Genomic DNA, 20,425 nt, shown 5'->3' on the forward strand with positions numbered 1-20,425 from the left:
CTCGGAGGCCAACGCGGCCTGAGGGGCCCCGACACGGCCGCGGGACACAAAAACGTGCAGGAAACACGAGCTTTAAATGCTTAGCAGCCAAACACATTTATTAGTCTTTTTTTTTTTTTTTTTCCAGGAACCCAAAAATAGTTTGTAGTTATAATGTAAGCAACTGAGTTGCACATAATACAATCATATCTTTCAAAAAAAGAAAAAATAAAAACGAAAAAAAGCTGTTTAAAAGCCAAAAAAAAAAAAAAAAAAAACAAAACAACAAAACCTTCAGAAAACTTATATAAGTATTACACCATCTCTCAGTTTCAATGAAATGACGACGACTTAATTCCTTATTACTCTTAACTTGTCACACTCCAATAAAACATCACCCTTTTGTTTGTTTTTTTTCTTTTTTTTTCCTTTTTTTTTTTTTTTTCTAAATCCAGCATGAGAAATACAGTACCTGCTATGGCAAAAATACACATAAAATGCAACATTTCAGCTTATTTGTACATTAGTAGAGTTTAAACATTTTATTGGTTTTTTTTTTCTTTTTAAGTGAACCAGTGATCTTAAGTACCACTATACTAAAAGTAAAATAAAAATATAGAAAAGGAGGAAAACGGGGCAGCCAGCCTTACAAGAGCACCTTCTAAAGTGCTGAGTTTCTGTGTCCATGGAAAACCCTTAGGAAGTTCAAACATTTCTGAGAATATGGGATGAAAATTAAGATGAAACCTGGATATGCTAGACATTGTGTCATCTCCTCTACATTCTCCCCATTTGTCCTGTAATTTTCTTTACTGCACACTGTAGAAGGAGGAGAGAAACCAGAACTATGGTAAGAGTTTAGTAAAGGAAGCCATTTCAAGTATAAGAAAAAAAATAAACACTTACAGGTAACTTGCAAATAGCATCAATATACACACAGCCACTATTTTTATTATTACAATGTCTGCTTCTGAGGGACAGTGTTTCAGGCAAGAGGACTTTAGCTGTACCTTCCTGTTACCTATTTATGTGCAAAGTAGAAAAGCTGCCTTTTCTAATCCAGCCATATTGGACATCATTGATTTTCTATTCAGCCATCTCATCCCTCCATTCCATAAGGAGAGAAGAAGGTGGCATTATTTTACCAAGAAGACTAGATGAAATGAATCTCTTTCTCCATTCCTCTTCCAGACACACCCTTCTCCCATTACTTGTTCGCAATGAAGAGAAACTTGCCAAACTCCTGATGCCCACCAGTAGCCAGTTTCCTGAACAGGTAGAAGGCATTTACCTTTGTAAACATAATCCCTTATGTTTGTGGAACTCAAAGCAGCATTTCACACCTCCAGCCGAGCAACGGAGATGAAAATAGATCAGAACGCTCCCCTGTCACTGCTTTTCCTCCTCCCCTTTCCTCTTCCTCACCCAGGAAGATTACATTTGGTTACTTTTGTTAGAAGGTGGGGGTTTTTTTTGGTTCTTTGAGGAAAATACTTAGCATTTAGTTCAAAGTAAACATTACAGAATTACCATCATCAGTTATACTGCTGTTCGTTCTGCTTTCTAGACGAGAAAGAAAAAGCACTGTGCATTAGATGTTCTGCAGGCTTTAGAGCAGATGCAGCAGAAAACCAAGATACCCGTGTGTGTAAATCCCACAGGCGCACATGCATCACTTCAGCTTCTTTCTCTGCAGAACCACTGTATACACTTCACCTTGATTACTGGCAGAGATGGAGAGGGTGGCATAGGGCAACAGTGGAGAGATGTTCCTAAGGCCACAGGGAGCAATGCAGGACAGAGAGGACCAGGGAGTGTCAGTCAGAAAGGTTTCAGGTACAGAAACCATATTCTTGATATTTCAAACGCCAAATTCCAAGAGGCATGGGCTCATATGCACATCCCTGAGACGCACATCCAAGAAAGAAGAAACAGCGACCATGTGATTGAGAGGGGAGAAAGTAGCAGAGGTTCCCTGACAGCTGTGGGATTTACCCATTGAAGACCTCTTCCCCCACCACCCTCCCAGACACATTCTGGGAGAGCTGTAAGGCATATACACAAGCAGCATCTACTATCATTCTCTCTGTTCCTACGTTGTATTGGCAGGTGATGGCTTCTGTATATTGTGGACAAGAAGAGACACTGCATTTGAAGTGTGACTGGTAACACACTGAAATTAACTCAGGGAAGGACATAGGAAGCTACTCTGCCCTTTATCCCTGGAGCAGCAGCATAAACTGGCCAGGTTCTTCATCTTACAGTCCCCGCTCTGGAACTACACACCACCACCTCCCCTTCCTGATGGCAGTAAAAGATGTGTCTGCTTGAAAGATGACATTACCAAAACCGCCATTTAATGGCAGGGAGAAGTACACAAACTTACTATGATTTGGTGGTCTCGTGAAAGAAGCAGCAAGCTCAAAATACTTCAATTCTGAAGCTTATCTAAAAGTACTGGAGACACGTGACCTGTAGCAACTGGCATAACTATCTAAAGAAGAGAAGAAGGAAACAGGCATAAAGACTGAGGAGTATGAGTAACTGAATCTCTATCAAGTTCTATCATTTAGGATCTGAGTGTCTGATGGCTTCAGTAATTTAAAAAAAAAGGGTTATCTCCCTCCACACAAGCAACAATGTAAAAAGAACTAGCGATCTTGCTGTGAAAACCTCATAATACTTCTATCATGCTTTTTTCTTTAAAGCACTTGACAAACATTACTAGTTGATCCTCACAAAACCCCTGTGAGGTAGGTAAGTATTATTAACAACCCCGCTTTACAGGTGAAAAAACAAAGGCAAAGTAGTTAAATGACTTGCCCAAGGCAAGAGAAGAGTAATGGCCAATGTCAAAATTCAGGAGTTTCAGGCTTCCGGACCTGTGCTCAAAACCACTAGTTCAAATATCTTTTTACAAAGGAGATAACAGATGGAAATAAAAGCCCATCAAGTGTAGAAGAAGAGCTAAGATTTAAAAAGTTACATCAGAAGGGGAAATGTACCACGAGGTATTTTTGTGAATGAGTTTAAGCTTCAGATTTTTCTTTTTTTTTTCCTTTCTGGTTTTTTTGTTGGTTTTTTTTTTTTTTTTAAAAGGCATTCTGACAGAGTGGAACCCTGGTAAGATCACATCTGCAAGGCAGGCACAGATGCGAGAGTGATCATCAAGTCTATTACTTATTACAGTACTGTGAATGTCAACAAAAATAAAACTGCTGCATGAAAACACTGAATACAGGCAGGATCATCTCTCAGTTTATGATATTACACCTAAGATAATGCCAAGGATAATGCAGATACCATGGTTCACCATGGACAAAGAAAAAAGTCAAGCCAAAAGGTCCCTATTATAATGACAGAGAGAGCAGTGAGATCCACATTTTTCTGAGGAGACTCTTCCTGGAAGCTCAGCAAGCTTCAAGGAATGCACATAATTCACAATGATTGCATTTTGGAGATGTGGGGAAGTAAATCCTTTTTAATGACCATTACGATATCACCTTATAGAAAAATTAGATAGTTTCTTTTAAACAGAGAGGACCTGGTCTACAGATCAGTCTACCTTCCCTAAAATTTCACACACTGTCAACATTAGTGCTAAGTCACTGGCAGCAACACCAGACAACAAAACACCGGTAGCTGCTGATGTTGAAAAAAAACACAGTCCTCATAGTTGGGCTTTGATCAGCACTAGAAGGTAAGTACCATCTCCACCATCTTGCCCACAGCTGCACGGTCACTGGATGAACTGTGCCAGAAACAGCAGCAAAGAAATTTTTAGGGACAAGGAAGTACAGATATCAAGGCCAAGCCACGTTCCAATTCTCCTGGAAGAGCACAAGGACTGCTGAAATGGAAAACGAGTAATAAATCCAAAAAAAACCAGTGCCTGTGGCAGTGAGTTTCCTGAGCTTAACAAGGGCCAGAGCACAGGAGGTGGTAGATACTCCCCAGATAGACCTGGTGTCCCATTCATCCTTTTGGCCCTGGCTTAACACTGTGTGGCTGAAAAATAGCCCTTTGCAAGGCTGAGAGCTGATTTTTGTTTTGCAGCCAACATTAGTTATTCAAATCTCTGCCCAGTTATCTATTGGCCAGCTTCTGACAAAACAAAGGTTCTTATCAGTTCCTTCTTAATTCAAAGTTACCACTTCCCCACTTCCCCAAACTATAATGGATATGCCATGGACACAGAAACTCCTAACAGTTTAGCAAAGTATCTTTGTCCCCTACACCCCCTTTGCAGAATGCATAGTTTACAATTCACTTACAAAATAAAGAAGCAATGCTGACCACATATGGGACCTTTTTTTTTTTTGAAAAAGAACAAACAACCTCTTCTTAAGTTCAGTATCAAAATTCACATTTGCATAATAATACATTTCAAGGCCATTAGAGAGGAATGAGAGCGAAGCAAAGAAAACTGCAGAGTCTCTCCTCTCTTTGTCTTCCTGAATAGAGCTGAGGGATCCCACTGGAGTTTCTTTTCAGGGTGGGAATTACAAAGCGCTACAACAACAGCTCTTGATCTTGTACACCTCATGTTTTGGGTGGGACGAAGAGGTGAATTATTAGGAAAAAAAAACAAATGGAAGGAGACACTGCAGATTCCCATGTTTAGCTACAAACAGCTTCAAAGAAACAAAAAAATTACTTCAGATTTTTTTCCTTTTAAACACTTCTATCTCACCATTTCAAAAACTCTTATTTTTTTTTCTTCTTGTGTAATACCCTGTTCATTTAAATGGCAACGTTAAGTGTGCTGGAAGTTGAAGGGTTGAAAAAAAAAATAAATTCCTGTTTTGCTTATCAGGACATGGGCAGAGAGGGTAAAAGTGTGCCTGCACCCACTATTTAACAGAAGCTACAAAACATTATCTTCTCTACATGTATAAATTTGTCTCAAACATTGCTGTGTTTCAATTCTCCAGTGCTTACAAAAAACCAAAGCCACACGCACTCATACTCATGCACACAAACATAAAGAGAAGCCACATAATACATATACAAACTCAACCTGCAAGAGCAGACTAGCCTAAAACTATCAACAGCTTCTGTGCATCACATGACATCCCTTCGCACCCCCCACCCCAATCTCTACCACATATGAATACGTATTGTGCAGTGTAGAGACCAGCCAATGATGCTGCTTGTCGAAAGGGACCAGTGGGCTGTAATCTCAATGTCTGACCTCTTGAAAGAATAAATTGACCATTGTCTGCTCTCCAGCCCAAGCGGTCTCCTCAGTTAGACAGTCACTATACTCACAAAGGCACATTCATAAATACCACATTGAACTTACTGCTTGTAAAAACATAGGAGGAAACGTTAAGCGCTTACACCCCAACCCATTCCGACTGACCCAGCAAGAAGTATCACAATAATGTATCACTTGGTGAGACCTTACTCCACCTTTAGAAGGTACATATTAAAGAAGTCTTCCAACACCTCTTTTAATTTTTTTTTTTTGCATAAATGAATGCTTTTTTTTGTTTGTTTTTGGCTTACATATTTTGGAATACAGCACACTCACTATAAAGCTCTGTTGTAAGGCTACCCCCTAAAGTAAGGCTGTTCTACCTTGGCTTGCATTTTCACTTCATTTTGCTTCTTCTCCACACGTCCCCAAAACAAAACAAAAAAACCCACACAGCGCCTTATATAGAAAGGGTAAGCCATATCTGGCAGGGAGAGGGAGGGGAAAGAAAGCACATAATATCATAACCATGTCACTAAAATAGCTATTCTAACAAGCTGTGCAACCTGCTCAACAGTAAATGATGAAGAATGGTTGGTTGTGTTTCATCTGAAACAGGAGGAGCTTCCACTTTGTCTCAATTAATAAAAACAAACATTAAAAAATGAGGAAGTTAGTTCTGTGACTGTAACAATACACACCAATAGCCAAGAAGAGGCATTTAGTGCTCAAGGAAACATTTCTTGCTGAACACGGCCTCCTTGTATTGCGCACTCACGCAAAGTTCTCCAGTCTCATCCCCTCTGCCCACCAGTCAAGAATGTTTGCTGCTAAAATACTTAACGCTGGCTGGCACAATGCATTCTTCCCTTTTTTTTGTTCTTTTTCTTTTTCCCTGGAGTGCTCTGCATTACTTTACAGAAAGGCTGTCAGAGGCAAGTCAAAAAACTCCCTTTCTCACTACAAAGTTTACAGGAACCCTAACACTGCTGAATGTCACCAGTCCCAACTATCACACATACAGGGCAAAAATGGCTCTTCTGCAGAGGGCACTTGATTTGCTAGAAGCTTGCTAGGACTCTGGGAGACTTTTAGAGAAAAGCTTTCCTGCATAGCTCGATGAAAAGCAACGCGCAGGCAAACTGGATGCAAACAGATGCTGTCTGCTGCGTGCTACAGATAAAACTGCATCTATCGTGGCCTGACAAGTTTTAAAAGTAGGCTCCAACCCACCAGGAGCTGCGGCGTTTTTTGTAGCACAGATGAAACCATAAATCACTTTTCATACAAGGATCAGAAGCTATAGTTACCACATCACAAAGTTTAAAGTCACGTAACACCACAAAATAGAGCGCTATAATTTTAAACAGGACCCTGACTCAATTTTAACAGCAATGTAGACAGACCCTTAAAGTCTACTGTAGGCAAACTTCTGCTTGGTGAGTCACTACAAAATGGACCTGTTTCCTAATATCTACTGCAAGGGAACTTTGGTAAAATTCTGCAACACTGGTATTTACAGTGGTGGGACACTTATGCAAAACACTGTGAAGGACATTGTGATGAACTAGCAAGGCTGCTAAAAATCTCCAGTTTGGCTCCTGTCGTTTACTCCAACCAACAGGTCTGCTACAGCCCAACTGTTGCTTCGTGGTTTAGGTTTGGATGTGAATTCAGGACAACAGGGAGCACTAGCTCTGTCTACACTGGGAAGCTTCACGTATTTCTCCCCATTACTGTTAACATCCTTCTGCCACGGGCGGAAGCCTAGTACTGGAGGTAAAGGGAAAGAGAGTTTGGGTTTTAGATATCTGTATTTTGATCACAGTGGGAATGACCGATATGATCTAACAGTATCAGTTCCTAAAATTGCAAAACAGTGGCAAATAAACTACAGAACTGAAATGATATTGCATGCAAAATCAATTTAGACAAACCAACAGATTCTGTGTATGTTGCTTCAGATTCAGGACCAAAGTTGCATTTCAACAGCATTTATTTATTGGGGTTTTTTTTTTGGAATTAAGTTCGACGTAGTTGTCTTGGTATTACTTTCCTGCCCACAAAGCATGCATGCATATTTACAATTACAAAAGCTGCTTCTGTTAAGGGAACCTTACATCTTTAGAAAAAAACCCCTACCATCTACTCAGTCAGGACTATTACCCTGAGATGTTAACCAGCCTCCACAAAACCTGCATTTCAATCCACTTGAGAACCTGGATACTAAGGTCACATGATTTACAGTGAAGGTGATAAATGCAACACGAACTGGAAACACAACAAGTCCTCATCTGCTACGTTGACCCTGATCCAGCTGGTTTCCTTGACCAGGCTTGGTCAAATTTGGGTACCTCAGATACACAAACAGTGCTCCTCTTAAAGTCAACAGAAAAACAATATGCACAAACAAAACCAGAAACTTAAAGAGTTAAACATAATAAAGAATAAAGCAAAAAAACCAACCTAACCAAAATGTCCCCCAAAAACCCTACAGTACTATTTGGATGCACTATAAGGACGCAGCGGAAGATGTGGCAGCATTTTTAGGAAGAAAAAATAGGGCAAAAGTTCTAAGAAATAAATGCTTAGAAATTTCATGGTTAAAAAAAAAGAAAAAAAGAGGCCAACTTAATATAAAAGCTTAATTGTTATTTAGTCTTCGAGGTGGTTATCCCAGCCAGTTTGTTGAAAACAACCTGCTTATATTGCAGAGGTAAAAACATACTTGGTTTAATATTCTTACTCATTACAAAAGCCACTTAATGTGAAGCATAATTAAAAAAAAAAAACGAAAAAACTTATAAGAAAAACCTGACACCCTGTGATTGCAAAAAACCCCTAACCAACAAAAAACCCACTCTCAAGACTGCTAGGCAAGCGTCCAGGTAGAAACATAAAACCACTGGGAAAAGATGGGAAGTATTCCAAATAAAATGTCAGAAGTCTAAACAGGTTTCTGAGCTGTACCACACTCTGTTTTGCTTGCTAGACTCTGTTGTCACTGCTAAGATGAAATCCTCAAATGGAGCAAAGAATTATCAAACAGATTAAAAACTCTCAGCTTGATAAGACACTGCAAGGTAGGGTGAGCAAAGTGGCAGGATTTTTATCTGGAAAGAGATGCCTTTAGTCTATTCCAAACTGTGCTTTCCCCAGCCTCTTCTCCATACCTTGCCAACATGTTTCAACAACGTGCTGCCACAGACTCTGTCCCGGGAACAGTTTTGTAAAAGCCCAGAAGTAACCCTATAATCAATTCCTGCTGACTTTTTGCTGTTAGGAGCTCAAATGGCAGCAGAATTTTTACAACATTAAGCAATGGTTGTCCCCAGCAGTTGTGTCTGGTTAGCACAATTCTCAGACACCACTTCTAATGGTTGGGAGTGCCATGACTAAGCCACACAGATCTCTCAACTGTAGCTGGAAAACAGATTCATGTTACTTTGACAATGCAGGGAAACTGTCACCAAGGAGACAGTCACTAACACTTACAGGATGCACATTCAGGAAATGAGGAGCAGACTGTTGTACTACAATAGGTTTGGACCCAGCAGACTGCTGAAACTTAAGACTGTCAACCCTTCAGCAGTCAGTCACAATCCACTTCCAAGTGAATGTCAAGTGTCGGCTTTTTTGACTAAATGCTACGGTTTCCTCTCTTTAAGACACTTCTGATTTGACAAAACACAGCTTCTGGCAAAGCACTCAAATTCTCTCTTTAAAACAAACAATAAAATAAAATAAAATCCTAAGCTTTCTAAGTAAACCCTCCTTCTACTGGCCCATGACAGGATTTTTAAAGCACGTTATTATTACTACTGATGCATTATTTTCAATAGACTCACATGCACACGCAGCACAACATGAAAACACTGAGCAACTGCTATGAGAAAGACAGAATTTGGCATCTGATTTCTTTTTTTAATAATAATAACAACTTATCTCAACTACTATTAAGTAACTCATTGCACGACTTGCTCACACGGCATGCTCTTCTTCCCTTAAGAACAGGTACATCTATTTCCATGAAGTGGCTACACTGCCTCACTTTGCCTCATCTTCCCTCCCCTCCCCTACTGTAGGGCATGTGGGTGCATGTAACAAGGCACTAGCGCGGTTTTTGTGGTTTGAGCCGAGCCGTTTCAGGCAGAGTAAGCCCCTGACCCTTAGAGCTGGGAGGCAGAAGTTGGCCATCCCAACACCAAACTCTGAAGTTCAAGACTGTAAGCCCTGACAGCCAGCAGCAACAGGGTGAACAGAGGAGTTTAACAGCTATTTCCCTCATATAAAATGAAACAGAAAGACTGGGAGGTGGGGTGGATGAAGAAAAGCAAGCAGCAAATCTCCAAGTGAGGAATTAAACTGACCAAGTAGCTGAAAACAGGAAAGTTGATTTCCAATGTACATTTTTGTGGAGTTTTCCATATTCTTTTTTTTCTGTACTGAAAAAGGCAGGTTAATAGAACTAATTCATTACTGAGTATTCTGTCAGCACTGGTTTTCTTTAGCACTGCTCAGAAGTGGTTCAAAGAAGCACCATCGTGTATTTCCTGCTAGTCATCCTAACCGAGGATTCTTTCAGTTAAACTCTACTGCATTTTAATAAGGTTTATACTTTCACTCTGCTTTTAAAAAGGTGCTTGGAAGAATATTTTTGTTTAGTTTCAATCGAGAGGGAATAGTAGATTTCCATTCACACACTTCTCTTCTCCATGCAACTGCACACGTCTGCGTGAGTAACAAAGCACAATAAATGATAACCCTTCTCCCACAAATTGTTTAAGATTGCAATGAATTCCTGTTGCTGATATTGAGAAGTTTTCTTAATGTATCTTAATTTAGAAAGTCTTTAAAATTCTTGATCCCTCGCTTGACAGTAACATTTGGAGATTTTTTTCTTTTTTTCTTTTTATTTTTTTTTTAAGCATTTTTATTTTAAAGTAAAAACTTTCAAACATTTTGAAGATTCAGGAACTTGTAAAAGTTTATCAACAAGAAACAGCCATCTATCTAGGATAAGGTTAAATAAACCATCTTCAAAAAACTGGCTTCCTACCCTAGAATTCCTGAGAATGCTTGCAAATTTAAAGCAGGAAAACAAAATGTTAAAATAAAAACAAAAACACTGTTAAATGCTCCCAGAGTTAGTCTTCATCTAAAATATATATATGCACTTTTTGGTCTTTTTTTTTTTTTTTTTGTACGTTTTAATTTTTTCCCTTTAAGCTTACAATGGAAGAACAATTTAGCTTTTCTTTTTAAATATTTCAAATCCCTCATTATGTCTTGTAAACAAGAGGGGCTCTAGCACCCGGCTTTCACCGTAGTATCGCAATGAACTCAACTAGCCCAAAGTGCAGGAAAAGGGACCTTAGGGCAGGTTGGGAGAGAGAAGTGAGGGTGGAATACAGCAATGAACCAGGATGTATAGCAAATCATGTGACAGAACAGATACTGGCTTGCTCAGGCCAAAGGTGCTTCACTAGGAAGTACTGCTGGCACAGGACTTTTAGGAACCTGCTCTGCGTGTCCGAGCGCGCTTGGTCTTTGAGCAGAAACAAAGCTGTACAGATGCCTGCACACGAGGGGCACTAGCCAGCTAGCAGGAGCTGAAAGAGAGCGTTTTGTTTCTTTGTGCATGGTGGGATAGATGGAGGAGGAGACATGATAGGAAAGCATATTCCAAAGGGGCCAGAGTATGCTGCACACTCCAGTTTACTAAACAAATACGAACCTACTCATATTTTTTACCACATAACGCTTTGCATACAAATCTACAGGCATGTGTATATGCAGCATTTCCCTCAGTCAGTCTTCCTTGTGACATTGGGTTTACACAGAAAGGGCAAATTAAATAAAACAGCCATGTAATTCCCTAGCCCTTCCCTCCCACCCCCAGCACACAGGCATACACACACACACACACACGTGCACCAACCTCCCCCCCCATGACTTGCATCTGTTTTTGCTTCTCCCCACCAAACCCACGAGTTAAATGTATTAGACATGGTTGTATCCTTCAATGAAAACGCTGAAGAAACAGACTCCTCTATCTGCCCCCCTCTGCCAGGTGATAAAGCACTGCTCCCTCTGAGGGCTGGAATGGACAGGTATGTGCTGGTACAGAATGTCGGCACTTTGTTAGACAGTATAACAGCTGGACAATGCCACATGGAAGTCCTAGCACTTATGGAAAAGGTACCGGCATCTCTCTTCCCTCTTCCCCCGGCCCCACCCCCACAAAAGACTTCCCGCTTTGTGTCAAGGGATGTTCCTTCAAGTCTGCTACAACTCTTTTCACAACAACAGGTCTTAGAAGTTTTGTTCCCAGCACACACACGCACACACACACTGGCTATCACTGTGGATTATAGGTCACCCCTATCCTGCCCAGAGTACTACTACACTGATGCTAAAAAACCCCAAACCTTTCCTTAAATACAGAAATTAAAAAGCAACAGTACAGAAAAAAGTAAAAACAAAAAACAAAAAGGTGCAATACTTTTTTTTAAAAAAAAGTCTTTGCTAGTTATATACCTCCCTAAGCAAAACCACGTACACAGGAAAAAACACAACACAGAGAAACAAAAGGAAACCTTTGAAGTACACACTGGTTTAAGAACATTCGTAAGTAAACGTTTCTGTCAGTGATGGTCTGGCGCTGTAATGACACCAAGGCCTGGCACAGGTAACGCTCACCATGAAGGACGCAGGAAGGAGTTAGCTGCATGTGCTTTCAGGAGATGAGGCAGGCCGGCCAGCACTTTGCTGACACCATTTGGTTTTTTGTCAGTTTTAACAGAAGCAGTAAATCAATTAAAAGGCTAATTTGGTTGGGCTGGATTTTCAAGCTTTTGATGGATTCCTCTAGAATGAGTACGGGTGCTTATTTAGGTCTGGGGGAGAAAAGAAACACTCATTTTTTTTAAAGGTACTGAAGCGTGCAAGAGACTGAAAACATTTGTCTAGCTGCACAAAAAATGGCAATGTCTTCTTTCCTCCTCTCTTCCCCTTGTTGGAAGAAATAAATGGCTTGCATTATATAACAAACACTCTAGGGTTCATTCAGTACAAAAACCCCACATGCAGACATAAATAGACACTATTACTCAAAAGACAACATTGTCTCCCCTCTCACCAAATCCTTTGGATATGGCAGTGTTCTGCTCTACCACAGGGTTAGAACAAGGGCTAGGAAGCAACTATCCATTCTGTATGATTTGCAGATTTGAGATAGCACCCTGCTAAAATGAATTTAAAAAAACCTACTGACAAATTTTAATCCAGCCCAACTGGATTCCGCTTCAGCCACAGGGACTCCACCATGCCTGTCTTGCTTTCAGAATCAAGACATGCAGATGGCCAGCCAGCCCGTAGACCATCAGCAATGCAGCGTTTCAAGATTATATATATAGAGAAAAAAATGCACACACACAAATATGTGCACACGCACTCACACAGAAACAAGCACACGTGGGCAGTTACATGTGCCAGAACACACTGGTACTTATCAACCAGCCAATCACAAAGTGTTGGTTTTTTTGTTTTGTTTGTTTGTTTTTTCTGTTTTGTTTTTTTTTGTGGGTTTTTAAATTTTTTAGGTTTTTTTTTAGTTTTATTTTTTTTTTTTGTTTTTAAAGTGAGGCTCCGTCAAGTCTTTCCCTCCCTCCCCTTATTCTTTTGAACCCCTCCCCAACCCCAACCCAACATGGTAGACCTAAGGACGGAAACACACCCAGTGCAAACAAAGTTAAAAAGCTATTTTTTCAGTATATATGTTTCTTAGCAACAACTTCCGTATAACATGAAAAAGTGAAAAACTAGAAACTAATTTTTTTAATTTTTTCTGTTTAAATTTAAATGGTATGTGTACTTGCTTCACATTGTCTTTCTAAGTTGGCGTTCACGATTCAAGTATTTCAAGAGTGATATGTTCTCTTTTTGGATTCATATTCCAAACGAAAAAACTGAAGTTATATAAGGGAGGCAACTATGTGCTCAGACAGTCTGTCAATGACCCACCTTTTTTTCTTTCTCCGTTTTCTTTTTTCCTTTTATAAATGTATTTATTGCAAGTTGAAAAAAACGAAAAGGTCAAGTTAGTGCTGCTGCTGTTCCAAAAAAGGTCACGAGGTCAGAGTTGAAAGTTCTAAGTTCAGATTGAATCCGACCCTCCTCCCAGAAGGTCTCCAGGTAGTAAGGGAGCAGGGCTGCCCATTCTGTGTGGATCCTCTACGCTTGGGACCCCCCACAAGCTTGAAGAATAGTTTGGGGGCCCCCACAATGAAGCGCCAGTGAGATCACCCCCACTGCTGCCGCCGCCGCCACCACTGCTCCACTGCCCAAGCCCTGTTGACCCACCAAAGAGATTCAAAGCAGGTCCAACTGGATCTGTCTGGTTCTGTCCTGTCTCCAGGGATTGCCAGCCCGCTGCGGGTGCACTCGGGGTTGCTGCAGGTGTAGGGGGCTGAGCCTGCGCCAAAAAGCGACTAACCTCTTCATCTGTGGCAAACTCAGCCAGGATGGTAGTGTTTCCCAACACACACCTACAAGGCAAGATACACGTAAGAAAAAAAAAAAAATTAGAGCCAAAAGGTAAGGGGAAGGGATTCAGAAAGCATGGGAACAACACTAATAGGTGCCCAAACCAAAGGAAGTACCAGTTACATCATTACAATGGAGTGGACATGGAAAACTTCAGCTGTTTTTGACAGTGAAACTCACTCAAAACACAGGAACCTCCATTTTATAAGGGGAAAAAACCAAACCAAAACAAAAACACCCTAACCCCCTTGCCCCAACATTCAGTTATGCCTGAACAAAATCTTTAAAAATTTAAACTAAGGCCCTGAATGTTAACACCAAGCGCAAAAAAAGTGCCTATACCACGTAGGTAAATGTATGTATGCCACCTTTCAAAACAGATGAAGAATAGGTTAAAAGCCTTTGAATTGCAAGAGATTAGTTAATTCAATTTTCACTGACTTTAGGGGCTTACACCACCAACCCCTCACAGCCCCTGAAGGTTTTTGTCTCAAAACCTTGCTTACATGTGCAGTGCAGTCTGGGCCTTGGCCGCCTCCTGTTTGGTGTTATATCGGATGAGGGCGGTGCCCTGGGTCAGGTTCAGATGGAATGTCAGCAGTGGGCCATGCTGCATGCAGATCGTCCTCAAGGTTGACCCATCAATCTGAGGAAGAACAGCCAGAATGAAACAGATGTTTGTAATTATTTCTCCAAACATACTTCAATCCTGACTTCGTCACAGTAACTGAAAGATATTCTGCTCTTAGAAAGAAAACAGATGAAACCAGTGTGAAGTAAGCAAAGGTGACAGAAGTTGATTTTCAAACAGAACTGGTATGCCTTGACTTCTCACAATTACATGGAGTTTGCTTTAGTATGGAATAATCTGATTTATCTTTCCTGTTTACTTCCAGCTTGAGTCCAGTTCTCCCCCTCTCACTGAGTTTCTTACACTGTCACTATCCTTACATTGACAGCTTTTTCCAGTAGTTAAATACATCTTGTACTTCTCACCATCTTCAGGCATCAGAATTTGTACCAAAGGAACCAGAATGTCTTAGTCTCCAGCTCTGTGATTTCGGCAGAATTTATATAAGCTAGCACTTAAAAGGTTTTTGCAAAACTGGAAATACATCTACAATGAAATTTTTGAAAATTTATTTTGGTGCTTCTTCGTCTTTGTGGTTTATGAAACAGTGACAGAAAGAGTCAGTGATCTTCCTGCCAAACCCACCAATGTCCATTCCGTCTGAACGAATGTTTTCACAGCAGTTGCTGCCTACATTCCTTCTGCAGCAGTAACAGCTTGCTACTTACCTCCAGTAACAGCTGTTCTCCCAGGTGTTCTGTACAGACAGATTCCATTCCTGGTGTGCCACAGGGAACATGGACACATGAATGGGCTCTGTATGTGCAAATACTTAAGGAAGTGCTACTTTCTTCCTTCTTTCCCCACTATTTTATAATACAGCTTCAAATGAGGGAAAAGGAAGTTGTGTAGGGGTATAAATATGGTCAAAGTTAAAACAGAGAACCTTGAAATGAACATATTGTTCCTTCCAAGCCTAACCATTCTTTGAGTCTATGAATTCACCTGAACCTTTACACTTCTTTTTAGTGTACTGATCCACAATAAAGAGAGAATCCATAATGAGACAATTATGATCTATTTCTTTTTCCTACTAACTTAAATGCCTCCAAAATACATTCTTCTTCCATTACATAATTCCTAAAGCAGCATTAAAGTATTTTACACGAGCCAGACTTAGAACTGTGCCTTTTCCTCACACCACTTCTTCCTTCACATCAAGGAAAACAATATTTTCTACGAAAGGAGCATGGTTCACCATTTTGGGTGATCTAATGGAGACCTCGGTTTTTCCTTTCACATCAACCTTTTTTTGTAGACTGTAGAAGCATGGTAAATTATCCCGCTGAACAGGGGATCCTCTGTCTAGACCTCAGGGTGCCGCTGATAATCATACAGGCTTTTCCTAGCCCTTGAATACAGGACTAGCTGGGAATGCTGAAACCAGGATCTCCATGGAATTAATTTTGAATGGCAGCAAGCTTGAAGAATACTTGCAGAAATAACCTAACTAGAGTGGTTTTGGCAGGAGTGCTGGAAAAATTCAGTGGTTTCACTATGGAAACACTAAAGTGAAAACTGGCAGTTACATCAAATTTCTTACTGACAACATCCCAAAGAACAGCTATAAAACCATTCCACATTCTGGTCATGAAATTTGCCCTCACTTCTAAGAAAAATATTTCTGTTCAATAATTTTTTATAACTCTTAAGTAAAGAAATGTTTTAACCGTCACATAGCAAAACTTGAACATCTTAAAGTTAGCTGAAGAGATTACAAAGAAAAACCAGTCAGACTGCAGCTCAGTTTAGTAGAAATATGTTATATATGCTGACAAATATGATTTGGTCAGATTTTATTTGAAGAGAAACAACTGAAGGATTGACAAATCCTTGCTAAAGCAAACAAGTTCCCAGAAACAATCACAGAAAATACCTGTGGAGTGAGATTGTGAAGAACCAGCCAGTAGCTAGGACGAACTGAGCCACCATCACTCCAAGTAGATGCTGCAAATTATAAGACAGAGCAATCAAGAGAGATTTGATACAAAGAAAAAACATCTTTCTTTACAGTTAGGTCTTTCAGAAAAAAACCCAGCAATACCAGCCCTGTTAAAACACAAAAGTCTAATCTTCAGTCCTGAAAATGAAACCACACCTTTCCTCACATTTCACATCAAGATTCATTTCACTAGAGTTTACCTTTGAGGAGTTTCCCACTCACAGCAAGCATCTAGTCTTGAAAGGCCCTATTCTCTTTTGGCAGATCTCAGCCCTTCTTCACACATTCCCTGCAGCAAGACCTGGGATTCCACCTCCCAGCCACCCCAATTATTGACAGCGAATTTCCATTCCAAGAAGGAACTCTCTTTTTTCCTTTTACCGGACAACTGCAACTTTCTTTCCTCCAAACCACTGGTGCTGTAAAACATACAGTGCTCAGGTCTGACCAATGGTACTACCAGCTGATTGTTCTCACCAGAGCCAAGCCTTGAGTCCTGTGCCCCCCAGCCCCTGACCGATCGGGGTGCTGTGCTGTTCCATGGAGATGATGGTTTGGGGTTGGTCAGGCCAGGAGGTGGGCGGGGCAGCCCTGTAGTGTTCCTTGAGGAAATATGGTTTTTCCACATCTTGTTGGAGAGATGAGTGGGATTGTGTCCTATGGGATCTGGGGACCATGTTGATTTGTAATCACTGAATTTTGCTAGAAGATTAAAGAAATTGTATGTATTAGAGAAACTTGTGAGATTAAGTACCTATCCTATCACGGTAAAACTTTTGACTGAATTTATATTGGAGAAAAACATGAAGCACAGAACCATACAATAGTTAATGTATGATACCAAAACCCCCCATGCTACATATAAGTTAATCTTTGCTTATTTTATATACGCTGACAAAAAGAAAAAAGTAATACACCTAGATCATTTATGATAATGTAGCTGACTGCAGCATGTCACATCATTAATTAGATGAACAGCAACTTTTATGTCCACACTACATTTCACCTGAGAGCCTGAGAATTTCTTACAAGTTTGGGCACTACTGAGCTTGAATGAAACTGAACCTTCTTCAAGTAAAAAAACCTGCAGAGAACTAAAAGGAGTATTTACTATTCTTGGTCTAGTAAGCTAATGTTATCTCCTAAAGATGTCCTCCCTACAAGATCAAAGCTTTCTCATGAATCACAAATCTCACACAATGTTGACCCAGCAGTAAGACATAAAGAAGGCTACTTAGCTGTGTGACAGCTGGACTTTTAAACAATCTTGATAGAGCATTTTTTCACTAGAAAGCATTACCAGATGCCTATTAGAAGCCCAGTAGTGGATACCCTTAACACACTTCAAGAACTCTTTATAAAGAAATGCAATAAAAGATAAAAATAAAAGCACCCTCCAAAACACCACTATTGGTCATGAATATTTGTGAGCTCTGCCTAAACCAGTTTTTCCAAAAAAAGACAGACTGCAAATTCTCCCACAACTTCTGACACCAAGGGATATTTCAAATGTCAAAATTCCTTGAAAATTCCTCGTTGTTCTGCAATAAGAACCAGCCAACACAGACATGGCAGTCTGGGGGAAAAGGTTGTGTCAGACATTATCTTAACCATAATTCTCATGTATGGGTGTGCAAATATATGTATTTAACTCTAATTATCAACAGACAGCGGTGAATTACTGACTTGAAACAAAGTGAAAAAATACAGATTTACAATATCCCAGGGCATCATAAAATAACACATCTGGAAACCAGGACCACAAAGCTCTCAGCATGTATAAGCATGCTTCAATTTACAGCTGGATCTCTGTATTTCCATGACACAGTAATGATCAGTAGCAAGCAGGTTTCAAGCACTAACCTCTGAAAGTGTATGGACGTGCTTAAAAACCTGCTTTCACTAGATCTGCTTTAGAGATAGGTGAATTCTAAATTCCAGTTCAGATGATCTGTTTTCTGACTGTGAAACACTTGTGCCTAGTAGATGAACAGAAATTGGTATTTGGCAGTGGTATAATTTCCTCAATTCCACTACGATTTCAATATTTCTTGTTATCTCTTGGGTCTTTCTCATGCGCTAGACAAAAATTAAGCAAAGGCAAGAAGTTGCTACATGCCACTCCTTTCCTCAGGCTGTAACAGAGGATTCTTCTATGTCATTAGAATGCTGCCTACACAGACACTGCTTCAAACCAAAGTCAGCTCACAAACTGGTGGCATTAAGGGCTACAGAGCATTTTTAACACATTTTGTGAAGATGCTGAGGTAACACCTGAACACAGCTTTTATTCAGTATGATGAAAAAACCTAAAGTTTGGGCTAGCTATAGCTCTTAGCTCTGTTCATCACCTCTGCTATTTATATACAATTCTTCACTTTTAAGTAATTGACAAGGCAATGATGTCTTCAAGAAAATACTGACATTTGCAAAAAGCTTAAAAGCCCAATGGTTCATCTGGAGCAAGTATTTCCAGTGTTTTACTCTGAAGTGTGTGCAGAAACAGTTTTTTACTAGAAAGCTTTGGAGACCTTCTTATGAAAGATTTGAGACGGATATTTAAGTTTATATTTATAGACCAACCATTAAAAGCCAGAGGACTAAACGTCCTCACTGTCCAGATTTCAGGGAATGATGACTGCTATAAAAGGCCAGGCAAAAAACATTCCCTTCACATCACTCCCATGTTCTAAAGTTAAAATAAATAAATCACTCACCTTTACAAGGTGCATATATTACCTGTACACAAGCAGGTATATTTTAAAAATGATGACATGTCAACAGATTGTACATGTACTGTTTTATTTTTCTTTTGCACCTGCTGCTTCCTACTACTCTATTCTTCAACTTGCATAATATGCTGGTTTTGACTGGGATAGAGTCAATTTTCTTCACAGTACCTGGTATGGGCTGTGTTTTGGATTTGTGCTGGAAACAGTGTGGATAATACAGATGACTTAGTCATACTGCTGAGCAGTGCTTACACAGCATCAAGACCTTTTCTGTTTCTCACATTGTCCCACCAGAGGGAGGGATGGGGATGCACAAGAAGTTGGGAGGAAACACAGGACAGCTGACCTCAACTGTGCAAAGGGATATTCCATACCATATGGAGTCATGCTCAGCATATGGAGGCTGGGGGAAGAAGAAGGAGGGGGGGTATGTTCAGAGTTACGGTGTTTGTTTTCCCAAGTCGCTGTTACATGTGAGGGACTAAATACTCTAAGTGGAACAAGAATGAACCAGTGCTAAGTGAAAAATGCTTTGTCTGGGTAAGTTTCAGAGCTCGCATACCTGAAGTGCTATGAACGTTGGTGAAGGAATTGTCAGAGGCACTGTAGGGCCAGGCACCAGGTGAAGGCAGCGAGGTGTTGAGGGAAGAATTAGACCCTATGGAAGGCAAAAGGAGAGAGAGAGAGGAGACCAAGTTCACAGAGTTTCTGTAACACCCTTAAACCCCGAGAGAGCCACAACTGTACCAATGCCAAGCTTTCAGGTGATCCCAGCCACAGTGCAAAGGCACACAGATTCCTTTTCAGGCAAATGCACCAGGCTATTCGCCTGCTACAACCGCAGCATCGCGATAATCCCGAGTATCAGAGCGACTTTGATCATTGCAGACCAGCTGTTCACTGTTTTACCTGTGGTGTTGTCCCGCAGAAGTTGGTGGTCAGTATCTACAATGGGAGATGTGGCTGTCCCCCCCAGCACACTTCCAGGGGTCACATAGGGGTCAGATTCAGGGTCAATGTTTTGTATACCTTTCCATGGCACTCCTGGTTGGAACTCTGGGACAGGAGAGAAAAAGGAATTAGATGCAACCAGGGAAATGTCATTTACTAGAAGTAATTGCTGAAGGTATTTTAGGAGAGTAAACAATTGTCTTCTACACTGTTCCTCAGGGGGAAAAAAAAAAGACTTCATTCTAGAAGTGTAATCTGTTTCACAGTTCCTCCCACAGCACTAGCTCTGGTGTCTGAATACAAGCCTACACTACAAAAAAAGTGGTACAAGTGCATCCAGTATCCCTTTAAGTGCTTCTGCTTTGCTACATTCAGATGAGGTTTCAATAGATTTAACGCATCCTGTATAAGATATGTAAGATTAGATTCTGTACAGAGACTTT

At 40.4% G+C, this 20,425-nt stretch overlaps 1 protein-coding gene across 8 annotated transcripts in view; it reads right to left on the reverse strand.

Moving 5' to 3' along the window:
- Nucleotides 1-71: 71 nt before the first annotated feature.
- TNRC6B (trinucleotide repeat containing adaptor 6B) overlaps nucleotides 72-20,425 on the reverse strand; it is a 135,952-nt gene continuing 115,598 nt past the window's right edge. For all 8 annotated transcript variants that reach the window (XM_039571501.1, XM_039571500.1, XM_039571499.1 and 5 more), the window contains 6 exons: nucleotides 19,941-20,087; nucleotides 19,594-19,689; nucleotides 16,777-17,001; nucleotides 16,234-16,304; nucleotides 14,233-14,372; nucleotides 72-13,728 (listed from right to left, as the gene is read on the reverse strand). In XM_039571501.1, coding sequence (XP_039427435.1) covers nucleotides 13,338-13,728; nucleotides 14,233-14,372; nucleotides 16,234-16,304; nucleotides 16,777-17,001; nucleotides 19,594-19,689; nucleotides 19,941-20,087 — 1,070 coding nt within the window. In that variant the 3' untranslated portion in view covers nucleotides 72-13,337. The remainder of the gene's footprint in view (nucleotides 13,729-14,232; nucleotides 14,373-16,233; nucleotides 16,305-16,776; nucleotides 17,002-19,593; nucleotides 19,690-19,940; nucleotides 20,088-20,425) is intronic.

Source organism: Corvus cornix, chromosome 1A (assembly GCF_000738735.6).
Source record: "Corvus cornix cornix isolate S_Up_H32 chromosome 1A, ASM73873v5, whole genome shotgun sequence".
Classification (NCBI taxonomy): Eukaryota; Metazoa; Chordata; class Aves; order Passeriformes; family Corvidae; genus Corvus; species Corvus cornix.